The sequence below is a fragment of the Triticum dicoccoides genome, chromosome 6A (genome assembly GCF_002162155.2).
Source record: "Triticum dicoccoides isolate Atlit2015 ecotype Zavitan chromosome 6A, WEW_v2.0, whole genome shotgun sequence".
Lineage (NCBI taxonomy): Eukaryota > Viridiplantae > Streptophyta > Magnoliopsida > Poales > Poaceae > Triticum > Triticum dicoccoides.
The window spans coordinates 608,337,842-608,356,939 of NC_041390.1; the positions used below are offsets into that span (position 1 = coordinate 608,337,842).

The 19,098-nt window shown below is 45.4% G+C and overlaps 1 protein-coding gene, 1 long non-coding RNA gene and 1 other non-coding gene across 3 annotated transcripts in view; 1 reads left to right on the top strand and 2 right to left on the bottom strand.

The window, feature by feature from the left end:
• Positions 1–3,524: 3,524 nt before the first annotated feature.
• LOC119319883 lies at positions 3,525–3,685 on the bottom strand. The gene has a single exon (XR_005154703.1). It is a non-coding gene; the product is annotated as a U1 spliceosomal RNA (small nuclear RNA).
• A 2,111-nt stretch (positions 3,686–5,796) lies between these two features.
• On the bottom strand, positions 5,797–9,859 carry LOC119318409. The gene is made up of 2 exons (XR_005154110.1): positions 9,742–9,859; positions 5,797–6,278 (listed from the first exon to the last, which is right to left on the bottom strand). It is a non-coding gene; the product is annotated as an uncharacterized LOC119318409 (long non-coding RNA).
• A 2,287-nt stretch (positions 9,860–12,146) lies between these two features.
• The window catches only part of LOC119316107 (F-box/FBD/LRR-repeat protein At1g13570-like), a 7,665-nt gene continuing 713 nt past the window's right edge, over positions 12,147–19,098 (top strand). Inside the window, exons 1-4 of the mRNA XM_037590470.1 lie at positions 12,147–12,539; positions 12,634–12,886; positions 18,102–18,730; positions 18,832–18,975. Coding sequence (XP_037446367.1) covers positions 12,147–12,539; positions 12,634–12,886; positions 18,102–18,730; positions 18,832–18,975 — 1,419 coding nt within the window. The remainder of the gene's footprint in view (positions 12,540–12,633; positions 12,887–18,101; positions 18,731–18,831; positions 18,976–19,098) is intronic.

Sequence of the window (19,098 nt, forward strand, 5' to 3'; positions counted from 1 at the left end):
TTTAGAACGTAGTACCTTATAAATTCTGCTATGATAGAGTTTATAACAAATACATTCTAATTTTCAGGATTTAGGGTTCGAATGCTCTTATCGAAATCCATTCATTATTTCTCCGTGCGTGCTCTCATTGTAGTGAACTATGAGAGCATGAACAGGAAAATAGATCACATAGAAATATATTTCATTATGTACAAGTTAATCTAAAATTTCATCAAGCCGAAAGGTGGTCAACAAGAAAGTTCGTTTTGTACAAATGAACAACTTTGCCTTTTCGATCATCTCAATCCCATGTCATTTGGACGCAGTCCGCTTGCATCCATACTCGGGCAGTACTCTGTATAAATTGTAGCCAGAAATTTCAAAGAAAAAAAAGAAGACAATGCCATTTCAAACATTGTATCACAAATACTAGAAATATTACAAGGTTCAAATTCTAGTATGAGAAGGCCCAAACTCGGAGATTACAAGGTTCAAACTGATATTACAGATCAAATTCATCATCTTCAGAATCTTTGTCATGCACTATTTCTGCGAAGGGATCAGCCACCGAGAAGTTATATATCGACTTGATAGAATGACTTCCAAATAATTTGTCATTTGAATTTTCAAAATGAAATTTAGCTTGTGCCGAGCTTTTTCCATTTAGCTGAAGATGCCCGTGCTGATCAACAAATCATTCATCTCTGCGCACTAAATATAGGGCAAACCTCATTACCTTCAGCAAACTTGCTTTCTGAACAAAGAACCTAGCAAATTCCATCTCTTGTGTGGTGCCTCGGTACTTGTTCAAAGTAATTTCTGTTAGATGGGGATCAAGGCATTCGATGGGATTGTTATATTACGCTACATTTTCCACTTTCGAGCTTGCTTGTATCTGCAAACGAACACAACACGTTAGTACCTAGATGCAGTGTTCAACACTACGGGCCTCTTTGATTTGCTGGATTTATAGAACACACAAAGAATGACATGCCATCTTCAGTTGTTCATGATTAACATCTCAAAAAAATATGCATTAAAATGCTCCAAAATTCCTTTAGAAATCATAGTACATTTGTCATTGTAATCATGCGTAAAAGTACCAAAATTTGAACTCCGCTGTGGTTATCAATTAACAGGAGAGGAGCATCACCTCGATGTATAGCTTCTCCATGCACGGAAAGCATCTGAGTAATCTAACAATTTGATCCATATCGGACCGACAGATTGTAGTGCCAAGATCTTCACTGTGGGCAGAGACGGGATCATGCTTGTGGGAATCATTGTCTGGATGGCAACCGAACATAGATAAACAATATTAGACAATGGGGTGTATGATAAGAGGGAGAAGAATAAGACAGTTGATCCAGTTACAAGTTCGGAGAATTCAGCACATGAATAGCCCGATACTGTCAATTTTGGTGCGTCAATGACCATGAGTCTTGTTGGACCTTCTTTATCAACCACAAATAATCTCTCAAGGAAAGGCACATTCTCAATGACCATATCGTGAAACACCGCAACTGACCACCTGTTGCGGCACTAGCAATAAAAATAAATCACACAGATATTCGTTGAGGCGATGTGGAGGCTACTGAACTCATCCATCACCTGAAGACAAAGGAACTCGAGCACTGTACAACTGAGGAGTGGGTGCTCCATATCCTCCTTCGAGATGCTGATGCCCTGGAGCTTGAGGTGCTCCAGTTTAGGGAGATGAAGAGCGGGCTCAACATTAATCTGGGGGAAAACGCACTACATGAACCTAGCGCAGTGCAGAGTGGGCGCGAGGCGGAGGGCCGATGCGGCAGCGAGCGCAGATGGCCAGCTTGAAAGCTCAACTCCTCCAGATGACCTAGGGCCGGGGATTGGAACCACTCGTGAAACTTGGGTTTGACCTTGCAGTTGGAACATAACTTGCCGATGGCAAGGTGTCTGACTGGCCCGGGGTGTGTGCGAGGATGTGAGACAACACTTCCAAGCATTTGTGATCCCCGCGGCAGAGCTCATCGTCGTCGATGAGGTCCAGGGGGTGGAGTGCCAGAGGGTGCACCACCGCTGGGAGTGGATGGTGGTCCGCACGCCGGATTTGATGGGGAGAAGGGATAAGATGGTTACCAACATCTCGTCGGGGAGGCTGCTGATGAAGTCCAGGATCGCCGGAGGCTCTTGCGTTTCTGGCTTGACCCGACCCCGCTTGTTGGTCGGCTCATCCTCCATCGCAGCAGGCGGCGATCCTCCGTGGTTACTAATTAGGTGGCCTCAAGACTGAAGATCTTGCTAATTGCAACAAAGCACATGTTCCAACTGATATGGTTCATCCAAATCACAGAAGATCTTGCTAATTGCAAGAAAACACAGGATCCACCAGGACAGAAATGTAAGGTGACGTATCTTGTTTAAACACTCTGATCCACATTTTAGAATGAAAATAATGTAAACACATAAATATACACCTATTAGGCATTTCTTTATTGGGTCTCAACTGATATGGTTCATCCAAATAAGTGGAATTAATTACAACGTGGTCAGAACTTACTCGTATTTGTTATAGTATTCTCTTCCTAGAAACAGGTGCTAGTATCCCCCTGGTCTGGATTTAGTTTAGCCTGTGAAACAGAGATGACCATGCCTCATACTCCCTCCGTCCAAAAATAAGTGTCTCAATCTTTAGTATAACTTTGTACTAAAGTTTGTACAAAGTCCAGGCACTTATTTTGGGACCGAGGAAGTATTAGCCACTTCTCATATATATGCAGGGAACTCATTGGTGTAAAGAAAATGGTGTACTAACCCAAAGTTATGTCTCCATGACAGTCTGATAGACTGAATGGTTACACAACAGTTCAGTTTGGATGCAGATGCAAACTTGTTGTCAAGCGTTGAATTTCAGCCTCAAGCTTCAGTATATGTGAATCAATAGTATGGGTCTGCAATAGCACATTTAGGAACAACCAGTCTCTTCCTCAACCATGCAAGTACCCAGGACACACTTCCAGCTCATTGGTGTTATCTTGCTGCAGAAATACTTGCTGCAAATAAACATCATGTCTCTCCCGGAACAGAGGCGGCGGCCCCTTTCAGCCTCTGAACTATTCAAGCTATAACTGCATTAGAGTTGAAAATTCTAATGACATGTACTTGCAGGTAAACACTCACTCTGACTACCAAGCACAGTGCACATACGACAGAGTATATGAAATTTCCCACGACGTATCTCTTACTGTGATAAGGTTGAACTATGTGATTAATATTTCTTTAGGGCTTGTTCGGTTAATCCCCACCACAAGGGGATTGAAGAGGATTGGAGGTGGATTTTGACTTGCTGGGGATTTAATTAATCCCAATTCCCTTCAAACCCAATAAATACAAGCATAAAACTGTACACAGGGCTTGAGAGAAACAAGTTAGCATTATTTTGAAGATGCCATCACCATAGCTCATAGGATTGTTTTGAAGATGTGATCACGATTCAAAGCACTTTGAAAAATTATTGTTACATGTAACACGAGATGTAGATGCAACTTTTTAGTTTTTATAGATTGGCAGGGGCCGCGCGAACGCGTACCCCCTCTATCACAAATTACGACGTCCACTCTCCCACTTGAGGAGATGGTAGGCCAACGCACTCACCAGGTGCAATGTGAGCCATTGATCTAGGCCACGACCCTTCTTGATCGGCCGTCGACGCCGTCCAGGTAAGTATGTTGTAACGTTGCCCTGGTGCTAATTATATACTCCTGCTCTCCCAACCTCCCTTGTTCGGCTGGCGAGGTGGTACTAAACCAAACCATAGCGCTGTGCTTTATTAGCCGGTTGTTGGGTGCAAGCTCGCAGGCCTGATTACTTGTGTTGGACAGGCCCGTGATTCTGCTTGGGGCCTGATTCCATGTGTGGGGCACTTGTGTTCGGGAGGCCTAATTATGTTTGGGGCCTGATTCCTCGTGGGGTTCTTGTGTGCTATTCCCTTGAACTATTTTTCTACAAACGAGGAGATCAGAATATCACCAGAAAAACCTCTACAAAAGAATATCACTGAAAAAAAGTAGTAATAATACTATGTTTTGTGGGAAGTAATAATATACTACTACCTTTGTTCATTAATAATAATATAAGACGTTTTTGTAGACTGAATAAACAGAGGGAGTACTATTTTTTTCCTTTCAAAACCGAGGCATAAAATTTTCCTTGAAGGAGCACTCTTGTGACGGAAGACATGGGCGCGTTCATTCCAAATGGTCCAATAACCATTAAAGAAACACAATAATATACCAGTGCTCCGTATCAGAGAAGAAGAAAAATCCTTTGGCATACCAGAAGGAAAGGGAGTGTATCTATAGAGAGTGACAGTGTTACAAGTAGTACAGGCGGTGGGGATGAATACAGCAAGGTCTGAGCTCACGATTGAGATGGTGTTTCCCAGCAGGATCCTTCACTATTCACTCTGCTGAGCTGCTGCTTGTGACTGCATAATCATGCAGTGAAATGTGCGCAAGGTGGACAACTGGAATGATCTCTGTTTGTCTTTCTCACTGCCCTGCTGCTACGGCCGAGACCCTACAAGCGAACCCCCCAGGAGCTTGAGAGAAACTGGGTCATTAACTCTGCAGAGAAGAAAAGACTTTTTGTGAGATTATAATGAGGCGCAGAGCAGCTGAAGACTACAATGGACCATAAATAGTTACAACCAGTGTTGGTTTCTCCAACGGTGAACAAGAGCTGGATAAAACTTCCATGAACTAAGCAAGTAAATAAATAGCATCACATTAGCAGATACAGTGTCAGTTCTGCGATTCAACGCCTAGAGTTTGTAAAACAGTTCATTAAAAGGAGACCGCATCACAGCCACTTCCAAATCTGTTCACCGGCCTCTGCCTATCGCAGTGCAGAGAGCAAGCAATAAAGGAGAACAAAACTGAAGTTCCAAACATTCCAGCACCCTACAAAATCTAAACAGAAACTACAGGTTTTAAGCTTCAGGGGAGAAGGTGTCCATAGCTCCAGATCACTCCATGCACTCAATCAAATGAACGAGACATCTTGGCTTGCTGACAGACAAATTGGATGCAACTAGAACACTAGTTTGCACAACCAGCATTTTTCTCTAGAGATGATGAGCTTGCAGCTGAACATGCAGATAGCACCTGAAAAAACGAACGTCGTCTATTTTCAGATGCACACGCAAGACGAAAGGTCAACAAAGTGATCTGGTTGGATACAAATAAATTTTATGCTGAAAGAGAATTTCAACTGCACTGCTTAAGATTTGTGTACCAGAAACATGGATCTTACTCCTAAAATTATTAGCGAGTCTTGATTACAAAAAAAGAAGTCCTTACTGCCATTGGTTCTCTTCATCCAGCAAAGCTGGTATGCTACTGAAGTTTTTGAAAGAATAGCAGTATAGCTAACCTGAAATTGTTATGGCTCAACCGCTCAAGTGAAGAATCATCTAAACTAATCAAATGTATAATTATGATGAGAGTTCACACATACTGCGGATTTAATTTAGGTACATGGGACATATACTTGAGAACTATTGCTCAAATATCTTTGGCCTCAGACTGAGCCATGACAGGTTTCTACTTTGATTTCTGTTAGTGGAATAGGAAACACACAAGAATCAATATGGGAAGGCTCCCATATACTAGATATAACATTATTCAACCTTAATCAGGAAGAGCACGGATATTCTAAACCTTTTCTTTCACTGCCCCTACAGAGTAAAATCAATGACTCACAATATCAATAAAGAAGTACCTCTGGTCTACAGAGTAACACCTATTTTTTGCAGGAAGTAATAATATGCTATAACCATTAAAGAAACACAACAATATACTATCACAGCAGAAAGAACAAAAATTCTTTGGATTATGAACCTCTAGTGAGACAACAAATCTACACGTAGACCAGAAGGTAAAGGAGTGTATCTATACAGGATTGACAGTGTTACAAGAAAAGGGGGTGGTTAACCCAGAAAACAGGGGCACACGAGGTGGGGATGAATACAGCAAATGTGTGAGCAGGATCCTTCACTATTCACTCTGCTCACAGCCCTGCTGTATTGTGGTCGAGACCCTGGACGTCAACCCCACATCACCCTATGGTTGCAACCAAACATTTGATGACTAACACTGTCAGCAAGCTCCTCCCTGGCTTTCTCAGCACATTCTCTTGTAGTGTAGGTCAAAAAGCAATGGAGGCCCGATCCCTCGAATACTGCTCAGTTATTCAAGCATCAAGGCAACCAATCAGTCACCTGCCTTGCTCAGGAGCTTAAGAGAACTGGGTGATTAACTCTGCAGACAAAAAAAATGCTTCTTGTGAGATTATAGTCAAGTGCAGAGCAGATGAAGACCACCAAATGGACCAGAAATAGTTGCATCTAGTGTTGGTTTCTCCATTGGAAAAACAAAAGCTTGCTAAAACTTAATCGAACAAAACACACAAATAAATATCATCAGATTAGCAGATACAATGCCAATTAAGTGATTCAACGCCTAGAGTTTGTAAACCAGTTAGACTAACAATATGAAAATATCTATTGTTTCTTTAACTAATGATTTGGCTCGCCAAGTCGTATCACTTGAAAGGCTACAAAAATAAACCAAAGACCAAACCAGAAATCTTGCAAAAAAATACTCACATTTGAAGATCCGCACAGGTTTGCATGTGGTATCAAATTCACCAAGTGTCGAACAGCATGAGAAATATCAAAATGAAACAAATTCTCCAGAACATGTAAAATAAAAAGAGTTCTCCAAACAATAAGCAAGAAAATAAACGAATTGAACTCCTCAGATGTCCCTTCTGTTCCACAAAATGTGCAGCATCCATGGACGTGCTTTCAGGAATTGGAACGATATACAAGGCGAAATAAGTCATCACTGGAGTATCCCACAGCTGAAGGAAGCAGACTTGACACATTGCACCATGTCAAACCAGAAATCTTAAAAGGAACCATTTGAAGTTATACACATGTTCTCCTACGATATCAAATTCAACCAACCATCGGCAGTGTGATAGTTTGGAAATCGAACAACTCAATGAAGAACAGTGAAACAAAAAGAGTTGGCCAAACATTAAGAGAGAAAAGAAACAAATTGAACTCCTCAGATGTCCCTTCTGCTCCACAAAATGTGCAGCATCCCATGGATGTGCTTTCAGGAATTGGAACGATATACAACGCGAGATAAGTCATCACTGGAGTATCCCACGTGCACACCTAAGGAAGCAGATTTGGTACATTGCACCATTTCAAACCATAAATCAAGGAACCATTTGAAGTTATATACATGTTAACTTATAGCATCAAATTCAACCGACTTATGAGAACATGAAAATAGTACGGAAACCGAACAAACTCAATGAAGAACACGGAAATAAAAAGAGTTGTTCAAACATTTAGCAAGAAAAAAAAAATTAAACTCCTCAGATGTCCCTTCTGCTCCACAAAATGTGCAGCATCCCGTGGATGTGCTTTCAGAAATTGGAACGATATACAAGGCGAAACAAGTCATCATTGGAGTGTTTGACACCTTAACTGAGCAGAGTCGATATATTGCATCATTCGAAAGCAGAAATCTTGAAAAAAGGAACCGTTTGAAGTTATACATGTTCACTTACGGTATGAAAGCCAACCAGCTGTGGGCAAAGTGAAAATGAAAATAGTTCCTGAATCAAACAAGGCTCAGTGAAGAACAGTGAAATAAAAATGGTTCTCCACAAATTGTGCAAGAATAAAACGGATTAAACTCCTCAGATGCCCGTTCTACTTCACTGAACAAAAACAAATAAATAAATAGCATCACATTCGCAGATACAATGTCAGTTCTGTGATTCAACGCCTAGAGTTTATAAACCAGTCAGACTAACAATCTCAAAATATCTATTGTTTCTGTAACTCCAAATTTGGTTTGCCGAGTCGTATTGCTCGTGAATGTTTTGATGTTCCACACAAAGTTGCAACAACACCCAAAAGGAAACGGAAGGCCAAACCAGAAAGCTCGACAAAAAATACTCATATGTGATGCTCCACATGTTTGCACGTGCTGCCAGTTTCAACCAAGTGTCAAACAGCATGAAAAGATTAATGAAAACAAATTATCCAACAACACTAAAAATAGAAAGATTTGTCCATTAAGCAATAGAAGAAGCAAATTGAACTCCTCAGGTGTCCCTTCTGCTCCACATAATGTGCAGCATCCGGTGGATGTGCTTTCAGGAATTAGAACGATATATGAGGTGAAGTAAGTCATCACTGGAGTAACCCCACACATAAAGGAAGCAGATTTGATACATTGCACCATTTTATACCAGAAACTTAAAAGGAATCATTTGATGTTATACACATGGTCACGTATGGATCAAATTCAAGCAACGTTCAGCAGCATGAAAATAGTTTGGCAATCCAACAACTCAATGAAGAAAACTGAAATAAAAAAAGTTCTTCCAGCATTTAACTCCTCAGATGTCCCTTCTGCTCCACATAATGCGCAACATCTCTTAGATGCGCTTTCAGGAATTGGAACGATATATGAGGCAAAACAAGTCATCACAGGAGCATCCTACGCCTTAAGGAAGCAAATTTGTTACAACCTCCATCCGTGGATACACTCATTTCAGCGACAGTTAATTCTGGACGGAGGGAATACATTGCAACATTTGAAACCAGAAATCAAGAAAAAGAATCATTTCAAGTTGTAGACATCTTCACTTATGGTATAGGAGTATCATATAAGACCAACCGTCGGCAGCATGAAAATAGTATGACAACCGGACAACTCAACAAAGAACACTGAAATAAAAAGAGTTGTTGACACATTGAGCCGAATAAAAATGAATTAAACTGCTCAGACGTCCCTTCTGCTCCACATAATGTGCAGCATCCCATGGATGTGCTTTCAGGGATTGGAACGATATGCCAGGTGAAACAAGTCATCACTGGTATATCCCACACAACAAGGAAGCAAATTTAGGACACTGCACTGTTTTCGACTCTAACTAGAAACATTGACAAAAGTTCAAGAATCAATTAAAAAAAAGGTCTCAACATAGAACACTGAAATAAAACACATTAAACTCGTCAAATGTCCCTTCTGCTCCAAAAAGTGTGCAGCACCCCATGTATTGGATGCGCTTCCAGGAATTGGAACGATATAGGAGGCGAAATAAGTCATCACTGGAGCATCTCACACAACAAGGAAGCAATTCAGCGCGATTCAGTAGAAGAAATAGGTCATATTTGAAGTTATCGAATTGAACCAGGTGTCAACAGCAATTAACAGTTTTGAGAATGAAACGAAGATCTCAAGGAACGCCACTGAAGTAAGAAGTGCACCAAGCATTAACAAAGGAAGTGGACTCCTCAGATGTCTCTTGAGCTCCACACAGCGTGCAGCATCCCGTTCCCATTGGATGGGACGCGGCACGCTTTCAGGAATTGGAACGACATAGTACAAAATCGGTCATCACTGGAGTATATATCAGCTTAGCTTAATTAGGAAGCAGATTCGGTGCAGCGCGCTATGCATCTACCAACCAACATTGGGGAAACAACCTGAACCTCGGAGGCTCCCTGACCTGCTGAATCCTATACGCGCGAATCTCAGAGGTTGAACTAGCAGCAGCTAGTAGCACGGGGATCTCTAGGAGCCTCGGAGCGCAACATGGACAGTGAGAAGAAGCGACGCATCTAGTCTAGATCCTAGACGAGGGTTACTTAGAGCTTATGCGAGTGAAGCGGGAGGGAAGGTGCGGTACCATTCGGGGCGTAGAGGTTCTGCCACCCGGCCGGGGGGGCGGCCCTGCGCGTCGCCGTCGCGCCGTGTCGCCGCCCCGCCCCGCCCGCCGCCGGCACGGACGGGAGCCGCGGCTTCGGAGACGGAGCGGCCCAGCAAAGCTGTCGGGTTAAGTAGGCCGGTCCCGGCGTGGCGGTCAGGCTGGGCCGGGCCGGGCCTGGCGAGGCGTCGGAGGTCGGACCGGAACGGATCGTGATCCGGGCCGAGGGAAATACGTAAACGCCCAGAGCAAACGTAAACCCAGTGCCGCGCTGTTGTTCTGGACTCTGGAGCGCGCTGAAAATTTCCCAAACTTCCGATCCGATGACGCTGTCCCCTCCCCAGGCTCGATTCCGACGGACGGACTCGTTGTGACCGTCGCGGATCGGTTTCTGCTCCCGATTGTTCGTGAGGAACCCTAGATTCGCGCTCGACTGGGTAGGGGTGAGTAAGCATGGCAATCTCTCCTTCAAATCTCTTTATGCAGCTTGTAGTATAAGCTACTAGGAGTAAATTGCATAAGCTAGGGCTAGTTCTTCCATACTGTGACACACACACCCCGTGAGACAGCAGGGACAGAGGAGGGTCCGAAACTGAAATTTGTTCACCCTTTGTTAGTACTCCCTCCGTTTCGAATTACTTGTCTTGAATTTGTCTAGATACGGAGGTATCTAGCACTAAAATGAGTCTAGATACGAAACAGAGTATTTGTTGGAATGCAAAGAAAATGGAAATAAATGGATACACCCTTTTTTTTTACTGCAATATGCACTGCCTGGTTACACACCTACTTCTCATACTTTCACTTTTCTTTTGAAACCTCCGCTCTCCGGATTTTATTCATTCAGCGGTAGCAAATCCGAGTGCACAACGCATCTCAGAAAGCCAGGGATTACATTAGAGTATGTAGCAACATTCTCTACAACTAAAGCTTCCTTAGCACAAATATGAGCAACAGAGTTCACTAGACGGCTAGCATAACGAAGCTGAAATCCCTGAAAAAACGGCAACTCCTCCTGCATCTCTCGGAAGATATGGAACCCCTTCGATTTGCCTCTCAGCCTACCTTCCCATAGCTGAACAACGTTGAGGCAATCTGTCTCGACTATCACATTCTGATAGTTCTTCTCCCTCGCAAGCAAGGTAGCATCTCTGCAAGCCAAAATCTCCACTGTCAGGGGATCAACACCCCTTGGTAGCCAGTGCACCGCGACACTAGTAGTCTGCCTTCGCTGTTACGGGCGACTACGCCGGTGCCACCTTTTGCACTAGCCGTGTCGACTGCGCCGTCGACATTCATCTTGACAACCCCGGTTGTCGGCGCCTCATACTTTCACTTCTCTCCTTTTCTTTTTGCGACTGGAAAGAGAGATTTATTAATTAAGGAATAGCTGTATAATCACATGCTAGATAGCACATAAGAGCATCAGGAGGCCCCCGCAACCACAAGTCGGTGCGTTGCTCCACTCTTGACAGATAAGCAAGGCGATCTGCAGTTCTATTTTGCAAACGATCAATGCGCCTACACACAAACTCCCTTTCTCTCAACAGCTCCTTAGTCTCATTTACCAGATGACCTACACTCGACCTATATGTCTCCCGTCTTCGGACTGTCTAAAGCCTTTACCAGGGGTACACAATCCGTCTGATTAACCAGAGGCAGTGTTGACTGCAGGAGCGCCGTAGTAACGCCTTCCCGAGCGGACACACACTCCGCTTCGTAGGCACTCGAGCAGCGTGGTATAAACCAACACGCCGACATGATGTATTCTTCTCTACTGTTTCTCACCACCATAGCCGCTCCCGTCGTGTGTGATTTAGCACGTTCCTCTTCCCGGAGGGTTACCAACAGATCGAACAACCACTCATCACCAGTGTTCCCAATCGTCTCCTTCGCTGGAACAGTCCACACTTCACCCATAGCATCCCATACAGCACTGGAGGTAGGGCACGCAACGACAGCATGAAAGCTATCCTCCGTCCCCCGGCCACATCTCGGACACTCATCAACCACATCCAAGTGTTTAGATTTCTTAACCTGGCGTGTGGGAAGCCCTTCCTTTAGCATCTTCCACGCACATATCTTCACTTTTTGTGGAACTTGGATTTTCCAGAACATTCTCCAAACGGGCCTGCCCCCATCACTTCTCTCCTGACTGCCCACTTGTTTCATACTACTCCCTCCATTCCACAATGTAGTGTGCCCGCGCTTCCTGAGATTCAAGTTTGACCGTAAATTTAACCAAAGAGACCGATTGCGGCGGGAGCAAAAATTATACCATTGAATCTCGGAAAGCGCGGACACACTACATTGTGGAATGGATGGAGTACCATAATAATGTTGGACTGAACATGAATAGCTTTCTCCTTGTTCCTTGTAGCGTCAGAATGGGGAACATTCTGAATCTCATGCCTGGAAATGGAATAACTACACTGGAACACCACGATCGGAAGCGATGCCGCCAAGGTAGAATAGCAGATGAAGCATTCGAACCGTGCTGCATTATGGTTCTCAGGGCTATATCATACCAGGCTGGATGTAAGGCAGTCCATCAAAAGAGGATTGCAGACGGCCGATTCGAACTATTGAGCATTCTGATTTGCAGAGCAATGTCACTGCACACTCGTCCCAGACCGGTCTGTGACAAGGGGGCGCAAAATGATCAACATAGACTGCGCAGCGTTCTGGCTTGTGGAGTTATATCTGACTACATCATCTGTCACGAGTTATTAAACTCTGAAAAGGGGATATCAAGTGATCCGTTTGAGAGCCTTCCAGAGGTATGTTGCAAACTTGAAATTTTCTATCCAGCCTTCTCATGATTGCAAATTACTCATTGAACGGGTGTGCTACTATGATGTATCTTTGCTGCAGGACGTGCTATGCACAATTTTATCCAAGTTGCCTCTGAATGATGCTGTAAGGACCAGTGCCGTGTCAAGGAAGTGGAGATTCTTGTGGACAGTTTGTCCAAACCTGAGTTTTGAAGGAATTACAATGTGTGGCAAGAGTACTTGTGGGAAAGAACAAGATGTTCAGAAGTTCATCGATAATGTTAATGCAGTCTTGGCACAGTGCCATGGCCGGGTTGTTGACGAGCTTGCCATTGTTAGGAAATATGCAACTTGTATTCCCATGAGGCCATAGGCCGATATATATATATGTACAGGTGTGGAACATATGCAGGAAACCCCTTATACAACGGGATAGATACAAAGGGGTACATGACTTATATTACAACTCTAACACCCCCCTCAAACTCATGGTGGATGAACAACACTGAGTTTGGAGAGATAATAAAAGCCATGTTGTGCTCTAGTCTGGGCCTTCGTCAGGAAATCCGCCAACTGTAACTCGGAAGGCACATACTGAAGAGCAATAACCTGATCCTGCACACCAGCGCGCACATAGAAAGCATCAACACCAATATGCTTGGTGAGCTCATGCTTCACAGGATCGCGCGCAATGCTGATAGCACCTGTACTGTCAGATAAGAGCAGAGTCGGTGTAGTGACAGAAACACCAAAATCCTGAAGTAACCACCGTAACCAAGTCACCTCTGCCGTCAAAAGAGCCATTGCTTGCAACTCAGCCTCGGCACTCGAACGGGAAACTGCAAGCTGTTTCTTTGTCTTCCAGGCAATGAGAGAACCACCAAGAAAAACACAATAAGCAGAAAGTGAACGGCGATCTGAAGGATCACTAGCCCACGTAGCATCCGAATAGGCCTGAAGCTGTAAAGAACTGGAGCGAGGAAAGAATAGACGGTGAGAGATCATGCCTCGAAGATATCGGAGAACACGAAGGAGATGACTATAGTGAACCGAGGTGGGAGCAGAGACAAACTGACTCAGAATATGAACCGGATAAGAGATGTCCGAACGAGTGACAGCTAGATAGACAAAACTGCCAACAAGATGACGATAACGCGTCGGGTCAGGGAGAGGAGCACCATCAATAGCACGGAGGTGAACATTGAGCTCCATAGGAGTCTCAACAACGCGCTCGTCAGTAAGAGCAGCATGAGCAAGAAGATCCTGGATATACTTTTCCTGAGATATAAAAAAGCCATCAGAGGTAGAAGAGACTTCAATCCCAAGAAAGTAGCGAAGAGGTCCAAGATCGGACATAAGAAACTGCGCACTAAGACGGGCCTTTACAAAGGCAATATACTCGGGGTCATCCCCCGTGATGATCATGTCGTCAACATAGAGAAGAAGAAGAGTCCGACCACGAGGAGAAAGATGAATAAACAATGCTGGATCATGAGCACTTGCTGAAAAACCAGCACCAGTGATCACAGAGGCAAAGCGCTCAAACCAGGCGCGGGGGGCTTGCTTAAGGCCATAGAGAGAGCGACGAAGACGACATACCATGCCATCAGGAACAGAATACCCAGGTGGTGGCTGCATGTACACCTCCTCACGTAGCTCACCATTAAGAAAGACATTCTTAACATCAAGCTGAGATATAGACCAGTGGCGTGCAGAGGCAACGGCAAGAAGTGTACGAACAGTGGTCATATGGGCCACAGGAGCAAAAGTCTCGTCATAATCACGACCGTGCTCCTGCTGAAAACCACGAGCCACAAGACGAGCTTTGTGACGCTCAAGAGAACCATCGGAGCGAGTCTTAACCTTGTAGACCCACTTACAAGTGATCGGACGGACTCCGGGAGGAAGAGAAATAAGATCCCAGGTACCAGTGCGTTCAAGAGCAGCAATCTCCTCTGCCATCGCAAACTGCCATTCAGGATGAACAACAGCCTGACGGTAAGAAGTCGGCTCAAGAACAGCAGCACCAGCGGTGGGAAATCCAAAGCGATCAACAGGCGGACGAGGACGAGAACGCAAGCCATAAGTAGGCTGAGAGGAAGATGGCGACTCATCCACAGAGGCATCGACTGGTTGTGGACGACGAGTGTAATGCTGAGGAAAAGATGGAATAATAGAAGGAGGAATAGTCAAGGTAGAATCGGGGGGTGGCGACGAAGAAGTCACCGGAGATGAAGGTGTAGAATCCGGTGACATGCTGGGAGAGGAGACCGTGGAGGAAGTCACCGGAGATGAAGGTGGAGAACCCGGTGACATGCTAGGCGAGGAGACCGGGGAGGATGGTGGCTACAAATCAACTAGAGGTGGAGAAGGAGAGGAAGTGGAACGGAGAGGTACAGGCTCGACGGGGGTGATAGGTGAGTCAGGAAAAGTGAGGAAAGAGATATCATGCACTGAAAAAGTCGAGGAAGATGGCGTGGGTAGAAGGGACGAGACTCATCAAAAGTCACGTCTCGAGAGATACACATCCGACGACCGATAGGATCCCAACAACGATAGCCCTTATGCTCATCACTGTAGCCTAAGAAGACACACTCAACAGACTGAGCGGTCAGTTTGGTGCGTTCGCGAGGGGCAAGAAGAACATAGCAAACACAACCAAACGAGCGAAGCATCGAATAATCGGGAGAACGATCAAAAAGTCGCTCGAAAGGAACACCACCCTGTAGAGCAGCGGGAGGCTGTATATTGATAAGATAGGTGGATGTGGAGACGCCTCAGCCCAAAAATGAGGCGGGAGAGAGGCAGCAATCATCAATGCACGAGCCGTCTCAAGAAGATGTCGATGCTTTCGCTCAGCCACACCATTCTGAGTATGAGCACCAGGACAAGAGAATTGAGAGAGAGTCCCTTGCTCAGCAAGAACACCACGCAACATCTTAGGGATATACTCGCCAGCGGAGTCAGCACGAAAAACACGAATGGGTGAAGAGAACTGAGTATGAACCATGGCAGCAAAATGCTTATAAATAGACAACACCTCAGAACGAGAAGTCATGAAATAAAGCCATGTGTAACGAGAGAAATCATCTATGAAAATAATATAGTATTTATGACCACCTTTCGAAGTGAAAGGGGCCGGACCCCATACATCAGAATGGACTAAATCGAAAGGACGCTTGGACACTGACTCACTATGTGAATATGGTAACTGAATCTGCTTGCCAAGACAACAACCCTGACACTCTAAAGAGACATCTCCTGAGACAGACCCCAGAAGACCTCAACGAACTAAAGAAGACAACCGAGAACCACACAGATGACCAAGTCGATGATGCCACTGCTGGAAGGAACCAGTAACGGAGGCGACAGAAGCGGAAGAACTGGCGATGGTGGTGGCAGCGGAAGGAACATGAAGCCAGTCCAACTCCCAAAGACCCTGAGAATCACGGCGGCGAGGGCCAGCCCCAACCAGAGTGTGTGTGCGACGGTCCTGGACAGACCAAGAGTCAACGTCAAGGATGACGCGACAACCAGAATCAGTAAGTTGACCAGCGGAAAACAGATTCATGGTAAGTCGAGGAACATGAGCAACATCAGGAACAGAATAAGAAGGAGTGGTAAGATTGCCTCTACTAGCAACAGAAAGTGGAGTACCATCAGCAGTGAAGACATGAACAGGAGAATCCAGTGATCGAAGAGAGGACAAAGTGGAAGAATGAGAAGACATATGAAAAGAAGCTCCAGAGTCCAGAACCCATGGGGATGTACCTGACTGTGTAGAGGGTGATTGCTCAGTGCGGGAAGCATCAGTCACAGAACCAGCAGTACCCGTCGAGGAAGAACCTGAAGCCGCGAGCAGACGCTTAAGTCTCAGAATATCCTGGTCAGTCAAAGCAATGGCTGAAGCTGTCGAGGTAGATGACGAAGTCCCTGAAGATGATGATCGCGCCTTGCGCAGGTGTTTCTTCTTCGTGTAGGACTGAGACTCAAGATGACCATCATTGTTGCAATAGTCGCAATGTGGACGGGGGCGACCTGAGCCTCCAGAAGGAGTGGGCAAGAGCGGTGGAGCACTCGAGCGAGAAGGGGTCGGTGCAGCAGGTGGCGTAGGAGCACGAGTAGCGAGCACAGAGGGAACCTCCAGCAAACCAGCACAACGTAAGCGAGTCTCCTCAGCACGAATCTCAGAAAGCGCCTCCATGAGAGAAATACGGCCACGAGCAAACAACTGAGCACGCTGGGGCTCAAACTCCTTACGGAGCCGAGACAGGAACTCATAGACGCAATGAAACTCCAAATTGGCCTGGACAGCCTGGCAACAGGGGCAGGTACGACAACCAGCACTGCGGAGAGAATCAAGCTGGCGCCAGATAGCAGAACTCTGTGCATAGAAGTCATCAACAGTAGAGTCACCCTGCTGAAGAGCATGCTCCTGACGAACCACAGAAAGGTATAAGGCATCACCAGAGGGCTGATAGCGCTGACGAAGACGGGTCCACATCTCAAAGACAGTAGGAAGACCCAGAAACTCAGAAGCAAACTGAGGCAGAACACTAGCAGTGAGAACAGCTGCAGCACGAGCATCATCATCAAGCCACTGGGTGTAAACAGACAAAGCACCATGATACGTCTGAAGAGCCTCCTCATAAGCCAAAACCCTCTCATCATAAGCACGATCAGCAGCCTCATCAGCAAGCTTAGCCGCATCCTTGGCGGCCTGATTAGCATCCGGAGGAAGAACCGGTGGAGTCGGCGGAATAGGAGCCACCTGAGGAACCGGACGTGGCGGACAGCAGACCTCGCCAGAAAGAACACCCCAAAGACGGATGCCACGCATGTGAATGCGCATGAAGCCAGTGAACTCAGTGTAGTTAGTACCATCGAAGATCACCGGACAGCGAGGGACAGCAACATAACCCGAGGACTAAGACATCGTGCCTGTTTTTTTTTTGAGGCAGACTATAGGAGTCTCGATCTGCAGCAGCTTGCGTGCGACAGGAAGACTGGAGCGGCGGCTGCTTGATCTGGACTAACGGAAGGTGGCAACTTCGATCTGTATCACAGGAGCGGATGAAACGGAACGGCGGCTGGCGGCAGAATCTGACGAGGGCGCGAGGACAGCGAAGATCGGCGACGGGCGGCACTCCTGGCGGCGGAGATCAGCAGTAGTCGGTCGGCTCGATCGGGCCAGAGGAACGCGTGGGATTGACCTGCGCGTTGGCTGGGATGGATCACGAGCGGGCTGGACGAGGGGACACGCGCCGGCTGGGATTGACCTGCGGGGGGATCAGCGGGCGCAGAGAGGCAGCGGTGATAGAGAAAAAGGAGCGGCGGCCACAGATAGGGTAGTCGCGGCGGCCACAGCGAGGTGGATCAACAACACGAGTTGCAGCGTGCAAAAAATTGACCTAGCTCTAATACCATGTTAGGAAATATGCAATTTGTATTCCCATGAGGCCATAGGCCGATATATATACATGTACAGGTGTGGAACACATGCAGGAAACCCCTTATACAACGGGATAGATATAAAGGGGTACATGACTTATATTATAACTCTAACAGCCATCAAATTTGATTTTGACACCATGCTGGTTGACCATCTCAATAACTGGGTTCGCTTTGTGCTATCCTCATCACAGATAGAGTTCTTAACTTTTGATTTGGCACCAGAACGTTTTGGAGGTCGTTATGATCGGTACTTGTTTCCGTTCCAACTTTTGGACAGTGGAAGTATATCCCGTCTACAGAAAATCCATCTTAGCTTTGGATATCTCCGGCCACCAACCGGGTTCAGTGGTTTCCCTAACCTACGGAAGCTTGATCTGAACTTAGTGAATGTCAGTGGAAAAGATCTTCAAGACATGTTGTCAAATTGCTCTAACCTAGAGTGGTTAAGTATTGTTAGATGTCATCTCTACGATGAACTAAAGGTTAATGGTCCACTGCCTCACCTGCTACACTTGCATTTTTCATTCTGCGAGATAACGAAGATTGCATTGCATGCCGTGAAACTCATAAATTTTGTATACAAGGGGAAGTCAGTATGTATTGACCTCGGCAAATCTTCAAGGCTCGAAAGTGCAGATGTTAGTTTTTATGGAGTGACTCTTGAGGACGCTACCACCCAACTTGCTAATGTGTTTACACATGCTCAAAATCTGTTTTTTGATACTTGCTGCGAACCACCACAGGTTTGTTAATCAGTTGACCATCCCTAATAACTTATGATTCATTATTGTATCTTCTAAACCATTTAGTTAGTCATACTGACCTTTGATTGTCTGTCTTCCAGATGCCCTGCCTGATGCATAACCCATGCAAGTTTTCCCAGCTGAGGCATTTAAAACTGATGCTGCTATTTGAAAACGATGTTGACACTCCGCATTTGGCCTCCTTTCTGACATCCGCTCCTTTCCTCGAAACACTAGAGATGGATGTAAGTATTCTTATAGTTTCCTCTCTGGTAATTTGTACACTTCTCCATGTTATTGCATCGATACTCTTCCAAATCAGTACAAGAGCAAGCATTTCTATATTCTATTTCATGATAACTTGGATA